Raw genomic sequence first — 13256 nt, 5'->3', positions numbered from 1 at the left:
AACCTTTCCATCTCTCGCCATCTCTCTCTTTCTCTCTGGTCTCTCTCTCTCTTGTCTCTCTCTCTCTTTCCCTCTCTCTCTCCCTCTCTGTCTCCCTCTGAACTTTCTCTCTCTCTCCCTCTGTCTGTCTCCCTCTCTGTCTCCCTCTCTGACTCCCTCTCTGTCTCTCTCTCTATGTCTCTCTCTCTGTCTCCCTCTCTGACTCCCTCTCTGACTCCCTCTCTGTCTCTCTCTCTCTGTCTCTCTCTCTGTCTCCCTCTCTGTCTCCCTCTCTGTCTCCCTCTCTGTCTCTCTCTCTGTCTCCCTCTGTCTGTCTCCCTCTCTGTCTCTCTCTCTGTCTCCCTCTCTGTCTCCCTCTCTGTCTCTCTCTCTCTGGTTTCCCCAGACCCTCCTCAGTAGTGCTGACTGCCTGCTTTCCGGCCGCCCAGGCTGCCTTTTCCCAGCATGCTCTCTGTCAGAGGCTTATATAACAGTGTTACGCCAGGAGCTGTGTGCTCTGCCTGGGCAGCACACTACATCCCTACACTACAATACTTTATACTGCTAAAACTGTCCCTACTAGAAATACTCTCCGTTACTGTACACTGTAAACACTGTGCTCTGCAAATGTGATTAAAGCGTCTCGGTGAGAAACGTACATTTCCATCATACGTTTTCATTCTTAATCAACAAGGGAAACTCAATTGACAACCAGGAGAGAGGGGAGAATAAGTTGAAACTTCATGGGATAGAATGGAACACATGTGAATATGTGCATATGGGCAGTGGTGACTAACGCAGATCTATGTGTTTCATAAAGAACAAAGCTTTGGGAGACAATGGGCTCCTCCTGTCCCAGAGATGACGAGAGTGGTTTCTCTGTGAATGGGCTGATGTCCTGTTCCTGTCATATCAGCAGCAGAACAGGCTCCAGATACCATCTCACACGTCAGTACAGAGCTGCTCTCTCTCTCTCTCCCTCAGCCAGTTACTGACATTCAGCCAGCTAGCTCACAGAACGCAGGCTGTTTCACCTCTCATACAACAGAAACCACTACCCAACCACAACACAACCATAGGTCTCTACTGTACACAACCAATACACACCCACTATTCAACCAATGGTTTCAGCTGATACCATCTCCCACGTCAATGCTTCACTCCCCCGCTACTGACACTAAGCAAGCTAGCAGGTAGCCTAGTGGAGTGTTGGGCTGGTAACTGAAAGGTTGCTGGTTTGAATCCCTGGGATGACTAGGTGAAAAATCTTTAGATGTGCTCTTGAACAAGGCACTTAACCCTGATTGATCCTGTAAATCACTCTGGATTAGAGCATCTGTTAAAAGACTCAAATGTAGCTAGTTCACAGAACAACACAGACTATAACACTTCTCAGTACACCTTATATGTGTGACCTATAACTGAACTGCATTATCCCAATAAGGGCTGTATCAGATCAGACCTAAAGAGACATGTACTGTGAATGTAACCTCAAAGTTTGCGTTCAGTGTGTTAGGAAAGGTTTCAAATTCAACAGATACTCTGAAGCAAAGTGGCATTAAAGGGATGGAGAGAGATGGTGAGAGCCAAAGAGAACGACAGTTCAGACTGAGACAGAATCAAATGTAGTGGGAGAGATAAGTGGAAATATTAACTGGTTATGACAAGCCACATTGCCATGTTTGGTGTAACTCTAACCAGACTCCAGCCTATCACAATCCTAGCCTCACAAAAACACATTGTTCCGTTAATTAACATTCTGTATTCATTTGGCGTGCATTCTCTGCTTTACAGAGTCAAGCACCCCCCCAAACCCCCCTCTCCGCTCTCTCTATCTATTTCCACCCCCCCTTTCTCTCTCTCTCCCTCCCCTGGGGGTGGAGGTTGCTCTTCGCATGGTAAAGAGAGAGAGAGAGAGAGAGAGAGAGTGTGTCTACATCGTCCAGTGGGATGCTTTGGAGCAACGCAAATGCCTCTTCACCTCACTACACAACCATATAGGTCTCTGCTGTACACAACCACTACACAATCACTACACAACCATGTAGGTCTCCGCTGTACACAACCACTACACAACCATTTAGGTCTCTGCTGTACACAACCACTACACAACCATATAGGTCTCTGCTGTACACAACCACTACACAACCACTACACAACCACATAGGTCTCTGCTGTACACAACCACTACACAACCATATAGGTCTCTGCTGTACACAACCACTACACAATCACTACACAACCATGTAGGTCTCCGCTGTACACAACCACTACACCAATCACTACACAACCACTACACAACCATATAGGTCTCTGCTGTACACAACCACTACACAACCATATAGGTCTCTGCTGTACACAACCACTACACAATCACTACACAACCATATAGGTCTCTGCTGTACACAACCACTACACAATCACTACACAACCATATAGGTCTCCGCTGTACACAACCACTACACAACCATATAGGTCTCTGCTGTACACAACCACTACACAATCACTACACAACCATATAGGTCTCCGCTGTACACAACCACTACACAACCATATAGGTCTCCGCTGTACACAACCACTACACAACCATATAGGTCTCCGCTGTACACAACCACTACACAACCATATAGGTCTCTGCTGTACACAACCACTACACAACCATATAGGTCTCTGCTGTACACAACCACTACACAACCATATAGGTCTCTGCTGTACACAACCACTACACAACCATATAGGTCTCTGCTGTACACAACCACTACACAACCATATAGGTCTCTGCTGTACACAACCACTACACAATCACTACACAACCATATAGGTCTCCGCTGTACACAACCATTACACAACCATATAGGTCTCTGCTGTACACAACCACTACACAATCACTACACAACCATATAGGTCTCCGCTGTACACAACCATTACACAACCATATAGGTCTCTGCTGTACACAACCACTACACAATCACTACACAACCATATAGGTCTCCGCTGTACACAACCATTACACAACCATATAGGTCTCTGCTGTACACAACCACTACACAACCATATAGGTCTCCGCTGTACACAACCACTACACAATCATTACACAACCATATAGGTCTCTGCTGTACACAACCACTACACAACCATATAGGTCTCTGCTGTACACAACCACTACACAACCATATAGGTCTCTGCTGTACACAACCACTACACAACCATATAGGTCTCTGCTGTACACAACCACTACACAATCACTACACAACCATATAGGAATCTGCTGTACACAACCATAGGTTGCTGCTGTCCTAAATCACTATACAACCACTACATACCAATTACATGACTACTACACAACCACGGGCTTCTGCTGTACAGCAAGGGGAGGAGTCTCCTCTGGTTCCTGGAGCTGTGAGCTCATGCCCTCTGGGGACTCCATTACCCACAATGCTGCTCTCTGCCTCTATGAGATGACTGGATTGGGCCGGGGAAATCAATGACATTACTATGCTAAAATTGTGAGTGAAAAGAAAGACAATTTTTAAAAATTTTAATAATAATGTATCCCCAATTTCATGGTATCCAATTAGTAGTTACAGTCTTGTCTCATGGCTGCAACTCCCGTACGGACTCAGGAGAGGCGAAGGTTGAGAGCCGTGCGTCCTCCGAAACACAACCCAACCTAGCCGCACTGCTTCTTGACACAATGCCCGCTTAACCCGGAAGTCAGCCGCACCAATGTGTCGGAGGAAACACCCTACACCTGGCGACCGTGTCAGCATGCACTGCGCCCGGCCCGCCACAGGAGTCGCTAGTGCGCGATGGGACAAGGACAACCCTGCCGGCCAAACCCTCCCCTAACCCGGACAACGCTGGGCAAATTATGCGTCGCTCCATGGGCCTCCCGGTTGCGCTCCGCTGCGACAGAGCCTGGACTCAAACCAGGATCTCTAGTGGCACAGCGAGCACTGTGATGTAGTGCCTTAGACCACTGCGCCACTCGGAATGCCCCAAGAAAGCCAATTCTTGGTCAAACCTCTTCCTAAGTCCTCCACCCCCACCCTCACCCCCTTTACCCACCACACACGTACACACACACACACACACACAATTTGTGAGGAAGTACAGGGTTTAGCCAGTATTCTTTTTCCTCACATCGAGTTGTAACTTTACTGACCCATAGAATTCTCAGGTCCTGTGTGTTGATGGGAAATCTTCCTAGTAACATGAGGAGTATGTAGAGAAGCAGGAGCAAGAGAGGTAAAAGGTTGAGTCATGCAGGATGTCTAGGCAACTCTAGACTATCATTATGGTCAACATACTGGCATTCATTAATCATTAACAACTCTGGACAGACAGGGTACATGTCCCTCTGGAGTAAAATACAGTACATACAGGGGTTGGGGACCGGGGCATCCTCTATTGCCCTGCTCTTTAGACGAGATGGAGCAGGGGGGGTGGGGACCGGGGCATCCTCTATTGCCCTGCTCTTTAGACGAGATGGAGCAGGGGGTGGGGACCGGGGCATCCTCTCTTGCCCTGCTCTTTAGACGAGATGGAGCAGGGGGTGGGGACCGGGGCATCCTCTATTGCCCTGCTCTTTAGACGAGATGGAGCAGGGGGTGGGGACCGGGGCATCCTCTATTGCCCTGCTCTTTAGACGAGATGGAGCAGGGGGTGGGGACCGGGGCATCCTCTATTGCCCTGCTCTTTAGACGAGATGGAGCAGGGGGTGGGGACCGGGGCATCCTCTATTGCCCTGCTCTTTAGACGAGATGGAGCAGGGGGGTGGGGACCGGACAGGGCCACAGTAGCAGACGTTTTAGACCCAGAATAGCACTATCTCGGTGGGAGTCCCTCACACGAGGCAGCTGCTGTAATTAGGGCTGTCAATGGAGGCCCCTGGTGAGCACTGGGACACGGATAATGAGTCAACCTACAAGACAAGGACCGCAGGAGGGGAGAGTGGCTGCAGAGACAGGGTCTCCTCCGCCGTGGGGCACCATGGGGCACCAGGTCACTCTCTGGAAGAAGTGGACCCCCAGGTCTCCTCTGGACCTTCTGGGGTTACCCCAACCAGGGCTGCTGATCCTGGGCTGCGGATCTGTGGATCCTCCCTGTGGCCCTGGGTCTCTGCATCCCAGGGTGTTTGGGTGAGGAGGGGTCCCGGATCTGTTATTACTGTAACAGTCAGAGGTTCAGTGAAGCATGAGGAGCTGACTGGCTGCTGCAGCAGGCATACAGCTAGCTGGCTACAGTCTGTTTGAAGTGCCAGTGGACCTGGAGTGATGGATGCTTGGTTAATTGGAGTAGTGTGCACTGCCTTTAATCCTTCCATATTGCATCACGTCAACCTAGTATTGGTGCTGTTCATTAACTAAACTCACAGTACATGTATGGATGTTTCTCTGAACAAATCAGAGCTCTAGAACACCTTATGGCTGGTATAGAGACTACATCGGATTGGAAACAAAAAGTGGAATAAATTGAGCTACTGTATATTGTAAGGATAGGAGGCTAGTATGGGGAATCGACCAATCTATATCAGAGGGACATAAAATTGACCAAGCACAGAACCCTCAAACTCAAATCTGGACCTTGATGCCAGTTCTACTCCTTTTTTGAATTGTTCCCCTCTAATATGATTTAGACCTGGGACAACAGGTGGGTGCAATTAATGATCAGGTAGAACAGAAAACCAGCAGGCTCTGGACCTCGTGGGGTCAGAGGTGAATAACCCTGCACTAGAACTTGAACATTTGATTGGCTATTTAGTGTAACTGGTACATTATCTAATAATATCAAGATTATGTACGTGGCTGTTTCTCTAAATACCACATCTCACTCACCCTTCAAACAATAACAAACAATATTGGGTTAATTGTTATGGAGGAAAAATGACAGAGGGTTCAGACACATGGGCTCTGGGAGGTCAATGGGTTCTCCTCCATTCATGTCACTATGTATTAACATGTAATTCAGCAGCATAGTAATTCTTAGAGAGGACATTCTGAATTGTCTACCATTGTCTTGGTAGCAGGGACAGGGACTTGGCAAGCCCTACACACCTGAAGGTTTGTCTCTCTCCCTGTCTCTCCCTTTCTCTCTCCCTGTCTCTCTCTCTGTCTCTCCCTGTCTCTCTCCCTGTCTCTCCCTGTCTCTCTCCGTCTCTCTCTCTGTCTCTCCCTGTCTCTCTCCCTGTCTCTCTCCCTGTCTCTCTCCCTTTCTCTCTCTCTGTCTCTCCCTGTCTCTCTCTCTGTCTCTCCCTGTCTCTCTCTCTGTCTCTCACTCTTTCTCTCCCTGTCTCTCTCCCTGTCTCTCACTCTCTCTCCCTGTCTCTCTCTTCCTGTCTCTCACTCTCTCTCTCCCTCTCTACCTGTCTCTCACTCTCTCTCTCCCTCTCTCCCTGTCTCTCCCTGTCTCTCACTCTCTCTCTCCCTGTCGCACTCTCTGTCTCTCCTTGTCTCTCACTCTCTCTCTTTCTGTCTCGCTCTGTCTCTTTCGTCTCTCTCCCTGTCTCTCTCCCTGTCTCTCTCCCTGTCTCTCTCACTGTCTCTCTCACTGTATCTCCCTGTCTCTCCCTGTCTCTCTCTCTCGGTCTCTACCTGTCTCTCTCTCTCTCCCTGTGTCTCATCTCTCTCTCCCTGTCTCTCTTCCTGTCTCTCTCGGTCTCTCTCGGTCTCTCCCTGTCTCTCTCTCTCTGTCTCTCCCTCTCCCTGTCTCTCTCTCTCTCTGTCTCTCTCTCTCGGTCTCTCCCTGTCTCTCTCTCTCTCCCTGTGTCTCATCTCTCTCTCCCTGTCTCTCTTCCTGTCTCTCTCGGTCTCTCTCGGTCTCTCCCTGTCTCTCTCTCTCTGTCTCTCCCTCTCCCTGTCTCTCTCTCTGTCTCTCTCTCTGTCTCTCCCTGACTCTCTCTGTCTCTCTCTGTCTCTCCCTCTCTCTCTGTCTGTCTCTCTCTCTCTGTCCCTCCCTGTCTCTCCCTGCCTCTCTCTCTCTCCCTGTCTCTCTGTCTCTCTCTCTGTCTTTCTCTCCCTGTCTCTTTTTGTCTCTCTCTGTCTCTCCCTGCCTCTCTCTCTCCCTGTGTCTCATCTCTCTCTCCCTGTCTCTCTCTCTCTCTGTCTCTCTCTCTGTCTCTCCCTGACTCTTTCTGTCTCTCTCTGTCTCTCTCTCTGTCTTTCTCTCCATGTATCTCTCTCTCTCCCTGTCTCTTTTTGTCTCTCTCTGTCTCTCCCTGCCTCTCTCTCTCCCTGTGTCTCATCTCTCTCTCCCTGTCTCTCTCCCTCTCTGTCTCTCTCTCTCTCTGTCCCTCCCTGTCGCTCCCTGCCTCTCTCTCTCTCCCTGTCTCTCTGTCTCTCTCTCTGTCTCTCTCTCCATGTATCTCTCTCTCTCTCCCTGTCTATCTTTGTCTCTCTCTGTCTCTCCCTGCCTCTCACTCTCCCTGTGGCTCATCTCTCTCTCCCTGTCTCTCTTCCTGTCTCTCTCGGTCTCTCTCCGTCTCTCCCTGTATCTCTCTCTCCCTGTCTCTCTCACTCTGTCTCTCACTCTCTCTCCCTGTCTCTCTCTCTCTCTTCCTGTCTCTCCATCTGTCTCTCCCTGTCTCTCTCTCTCCCCCTCTCTCTCTCTGTCTCTCTCTGTCTCTCTGTTTCTCTCTCTCTCTGTCTCTCCCTATCTCTCTCTCTGTCTCTCCCTATCTCTCTCTCTGGTTCTCCCTGTCTCTCTCTGTCTCTCTCGCTCCCTGTCTCTCTCTGCCTCTCTCTCTGTCTCTCCCTGTCTCTCTCCCTGTCTCTCTCAGGATTCCCTCTATTACGTTACAGGTTGCCTATCAAATGGCACCCTATTCCCTATATAGTGCACTAGTTTTGGCCACAGCCTTATTCTATTACCTATATAGTGCACTATTTATGTCCATAGCAAAGCTTAGGAGGTTCTGGTCTCATGTTAGGTGATACAGCATAAAAACACACCATGTCAAATAGCCCTTGAAAACTACATTGTTTTTAACAGTAGACATTATTATCAAACTGAGCTGTTGCAGACTGATACAGTGTTCCCTCTGCTGACATCACTTGTTGACAAACAGCCCAAACCATAATACTAAAATGAGTAACTGCTGTGAGGGTGACATATACCCTGTGTGCATCCCAGTTGGCACCCTTCACTATATGGTGCACTACTTTTGATCAGAGCCCTATGGACTATATAGGGAATGGTGTGATATTTGGGACACAACACTCCTTTGTTCACCTCTGCTAATGAGAGAAGACTGGTTAACTGAGGCATTTAGAGGGAAAGAGGTGGAGGAGGGAAAATGGATGGAGGGGAGGAAGGGGAGGGAGAAGTGGAGAGGAGGGAGGGAGGGGGAGGCCACATAGGGAACATGACAGGGTGATCATACATCTGCATTTAGTCCCTTAGCTACACACTTATCCAGAGGGTCTTACTTAAAATAAGTGTGCTCACCTATTGTGGGTAAAACAACCACATATCATTTGAAGTAAAACCACTCTCTGCAAAATTAAGACTATGGAATGATACATATTTCTGCATTAGCTACATCCCAGCCCACCATCTCTACCCGTCGCATGACCCACTGGTTTATGCTTATTTATAAAACCACCTCAGGTCTCATTCCCCAGTATCTGAGATACCTACTGCAGCCCACATCCTCCACATACAACACCCGTTCTGCCAGTCGCATTCTGTTAAAGGTCCCCAAAGCAGACACATCTGTGGGTCTCTCCTCTTTTCAGCTGCAAAGAACACTCAAACTAGACAGTTTTATCTCAATCTCTTCATTCAAAGACTCAGTCATGGACACTCTTACTGATAGTTGTGGCTGCTTCGCATGATGTGTTGTCTCTACCTTCTTGCCCTTTTGTGCTGTTGTCTGTGCCCAATAATGTATGTACCATGTTTTGTGCTGCTACCATGCTGTTTTCATGTTGCTACCATGCTGTGTTTTCATGTGTTGCTGCCAAGCTATGTTGTCTTAGGTCTCTCTTTATGTAGTGTTGTGTTGTCTCTCTTGTCGTGATGTGTTTTGTCCTATGTGTATTTTATTTTTAATCCCAGCCCCCGTCCCTGCGGGAGGCCTTTTGTCTTCTGGTAAGTCATCATTGCGAATAAGAATTTGTTCTTAACTGACTTGCCTAGTTAAATAAAGTTTCATTAAAAAAAATTAAAAACACCCCAGTCTGTGTGTGTCTGAAAATAATGAACTTTAGAAACAGTGACTGAGTGACCATGTAGCCTGTAAGGTAGACTAGCATCCCTGCTGCACACACTCGGTTAGTTGTGCTACGCTAGGATGTGACATCACTGGCAGTCCGCATGGCTGTGAGTGACTAAAGCTGACAATCGCTTTACCTCCGAGAGAGAGACACAGAGACACAGAGAGAGAGAGAGAGACGGCAGGGAGGGAGAGAGGGAGAGAGAGAGAGAGAGACAGAGATGGCAGGGAGAGAGAGGAAGAGAGAGAGAGAGGGGAAAAAAATACAAAAAGCACTCAGCGATGGGGAAAAACAGCCAGGGATGATTCACACGCAGGCAGCAGCACAAACTGAGGTGGCCTGCCGTTATCTTGGAGTCTGTGAGTCATATTTACCACAGTATTGCTCCACTAGGCGACTTCCTCCCCAGTCCCCATCAGGACAAGCCCAACTGTTAATATTTACCCGATGACGGAAATCATCAGCTTTGAATGCCCCTGAAAAGCCTGACACATGACGTCATAGTCTCTGAAGGTACTTCAGACAAGGTGTGCATCCCAAATGGTACTCTATTCCCTATAAAGTGCACTACATTTGAGCAGGGCCCATAGGGTAAAGTAATGCATTATAAAGGAAACAGTGTGCCATTTGGGACTAAGAAAAGGCCTGACATCTGGAATCCAAAAGGCTCTTTGGAAAAACCTGCATGTTGACCCTTGAACCACTGTGCAGATTCACAAGGAAACTCCTCAGAACCAGCCTGTGATACAATATCTCTTCATATCTATTCAAATTCCAGAGACTTAAGGTGAGGAAAGTAGATGAAAAAAATACAGTAGTCTTAATATAATCCACAAAACCACAGTAAAATAGAGGACCGTTTGAGACTGTTTCACAAAAAATGAAGAAAGTTACAGTCTATGTAAACAGAAACGGTTAAAGTTTCATAAGGATAATACAGTATCTGCAGGAAGTGACAACATCGAGATAACTGTGTTCAATATTTAGTATTACACTAAAAGCATGTCAATAATTTGGCACACAAAGCTTAGCCTATGAATAGCAATGAATGGTCTATCTACACGTGTGAGCGTCTGCGGCATCGAACTGTGCTGCTGGTCTATGCCTAGAACTGGACAGCGCCGTGGTGCTGAAATGCTCAGCGACATCTGATTCTGCACACACAGGAGAGGGAATGTTTCCGTTTCCATAGCACTGATGCAGTATAGTCTGACAGATAGGCTAACGTTGAAAATCATTATACAGGATATATCTCATTATTTCTTCAAACGCCAGTGTTTAATCGTTGTTGTGTAATATGTACGTGATTGAAAGGGAAGTGGTATGATTTGACGCGAAGATGGCGCCCTTTGCTAACCCAACCCAAAGCCAACAGAGTGAGAAGGCCGCTTAATAGCCTAGGATTCAAATGCGTTGCTAACCGTTGAAAGACATAGGCTACTGAAGCATATTCGGTCGACTCAAAGATCCTTCTCCCTACTCATATTATCCGAACATCATTTGTAGAACAGACTAAATGCATAGCCAATATGCTGCTTTATTGTAAACGCTATTTCTAGAGGCAATGATGTTAATAAATATCACATATTCTCTCCACCCAGAACGATTAGCCCGTTAGAACAGTCAATATGTGCAGGACGTAGGCTACGTAACCTTGCAATGCGATCAGCTCCAGCTCGCGACAACCAGTTACAACAGGGTTACCCCAACCCAGCACTCACTGCACGAGCACAGCTGACGTGACAGTTAGCGCGCGATGTACCCACAATGACTCTCTCCCTTTCTCCACTCTCTCTCTCACACGTTTGAATGATAGCGAATCATAATGGCTTACTTTAGCATTGACTGTTCCTTCTCATCTTCCTTTTTCTGTCGGTCCATGACGCCCAGGATGATCTTCCTCTCATCCTCGGTGAGGTGGCTGAGGTCCGGCAGGTCGGGTAGGGCTCCAGCCGGCGGGGGGGCGCCTGGGCCCCGGGGCCCGAGTGGAGCTGACATCGCTACACACAATTGCTAAAAAGTAATAATAACATTATATTTTTTTTAAATATACCAACATTGAGTGATATAATGGATAGACTTAATTGTAATAGAACATTTCCAAATTGCAAAATCAGATTGCTACTCTAATATTAGGCTGCAATATTCCACTTATGTGGTTCTTGTATTCATAGTCATAACCATTAGCATAGGCTACCCTAAATGCAAGACATCGGTTGGATTGTTCACACATATTCTGACGCATTCCATTATATTTGGGCTTTAAGAATAGGACACAATGTGTCAAAATGTTACTTTTTACAAGGGATGCAGACATGAATCCTATATAGCCTCAATTTCCACCCAATACATGAACGTTGTCTGATTGGGTTTCAGAGGTTCTGGTATAGCAGGCTGCTACAGCTCATAATAAATACAGAGAAATTAATAGGTGAGGATCACAATACACATATCCAACAGAATCATCACCTAATTCTCACACAAACTCCCCAATTCCAGTAACCTATGAGATAGACACTGGAGATGCTGGACAGAGGCCCTTTGGTTTTATAACCAACATATACGGTCTTCTGGAAACAAGCATTCCAAACACATTTATCCTTCTCCATTCACGGATGGATTGTAGAGAAACATAGAATAGAGCTCTTGCCTTTTATTTTGCAATCATGTTAAATCCTGTCTAACCCATCGCGGTCATCCTTTAGAATGGGTTTGCTCGCATGTTGAAATAAAGACGTCGCCTCTTCTCTTGTTTGTTTGTTTTTCTTTCTGGTCCTAGCCCCACACTCTCTCTTTCTCGCTTTCCTCCAGGTTTATAATTTTTGGAGATTTCTTAAATGCACAAAAATGGATGCAATGAAAAAATCCCGATAGGAAGAGTAGGCGGAGCGATGGAGACGCGTAGAACAAAGCTGAGCGCGAGTGGCTTCATGAAAAAGGAAGGGGAGAGGGGCGCTTGTCGACGTATTTTCATTGACATCAGGCATTTGCAAAACACGGATTGTAAATCCTTTACAGCTGGACCAGATTATAAAAAATATTTGCCTGTTAAATAGCATTTTCTGAAGAAAAGTGATGTGAAATGTACAGCGAAAGTTAAAAGCTTCATCAGCACACGATAAAACTGGCACACTAGAAATGTGCGTTTCAACACCATGTCGCTGTCCAGTTTGTTATGTGGTGCAGTAGCATATTGTGGAACTTATCTTCCGATAGGATTGCCTCTCCAACTGGAGGTATAAATAAAATTGTGTGATACAGCTTTCTTATTCCTGATTTGGTAACACTTTAGACTACTTTTAACCATCCAGGTATAATAATAACAAATAAAAAACATTTGTCCCAGAAAAAAGCACCAACACAGTCCATGTCTGTCATTGATTTATCAGCTGCTTCTTGTGACACTGCTTCTTAACTTTTTAGTCCCATCATGTCAAACACCTCTCTTATCCCCTCTCACCCCAACCCAAGGCCCATCCCCCTCATCGCAATGCCCTCATACCAAGGCTGTTCTAACCACTCATACCAAGGCCCAGCCATAACCCCTCATCAGAAGGCCCAGTCCTAACCCCTCATACCAAGGCCCAGCCCTGACCCCTCATCAGAAGGCCCAGTCCTAACCCCTCATACCAAGGCCCAGCCCTGACCCCTCATCAGAAGGCCCAGACCTAACCCCTCATACCAAGGCCCAGCCATAACCCCTCATCAGAAGGCCCAGTCCTATCCCCTCATACCAAGGCCCAGCCCTGACCCCTCATCAGAAGGCCCAGCCATAACCACTCATCAGAAGGCCCAACCCTAACCCCTCATATCAAGCCCAAGCCCTAACCCCTCATACCAAGGCCAAGCCCTAACCCCTCATCCTAAGGCCCAGCCCTAACCCCTCATCCCAAGGCCCAGCCCTAACCCTTCATCCCAAGGCCCAGCCCTAACCCTTCATCCCAAGGCCCAGCCCTAACCCCTTATCCCAAGGCCCAGCCCTAACCCATAATCCCAAGGCCCAGCCCTAACCCCTTATCCCAAGGTCCAGCCCTAACCCCTCATCCCAAGGCCCAGCCCTAA

General features: G+C 47.5%; 1 protein-coding gene across 24 annotated transcripts in view; it reads right to left on the bottom strand.

Annotated features, from left to right (window-relative positions):
* LOC112222529 (regulating synaptic membrane exocytosis protein 2-like) overlaps window positions 1-12055 on the bottom strand; it is a 223015-nt gene extending 210960 nt beyond the window's left edge. For 10 of the 24 annotated variants that reach the window (XM_042304753.1, XM_042304758.1, XM_042304742.1 and 7 more), the window contains exons 1-2: window positions 11845-12054; window positions 11029-11207 (exon numbers count right to left, since the gene is read on the bottom strand). In XM_042304753.1, the coding sequence (XP_042160687.1) occupies window positions 11029-11192 (164 nt within the window). In that variant the 5' untranslated portion in view covers window positions 11193-11207; window positions 11845-12054. Of the gene's footprint in view, window positions 1-11028; window positions 11208-11844 lie in introns of all 24 variants that reach the window. The other 14 variants (XM_042304750.1, XM_042304741.1, XM_042304747.1 and 11 more) reach the window with 4 other exon arrangements.
* Window positions 12056-13256: the final 1201 nt, after the last annotated feature.

The sequence above is a fragment of the Oncorhynchus tshawytscha genome, linkage group LG23 (genome assembly GCF_018296145.1).
Source record: "Oncorhynchus tshawytscha isolate Ot180627B linkage group LG23, Otsh_v2.0, whole genome shotgun sequence".
NCBI classification, from domain to species: Eukaryota; Metazoa; Chordata; class Actinopteri; order Salmoniformes; family Salmonidae; genus Oncorhynchus; species Oncorhynchus tshawytscha.
Note: the sequence above shows the minus strand (reverse complement) of the source record. Positions and strands in the feature narration are given on the sequence as shown.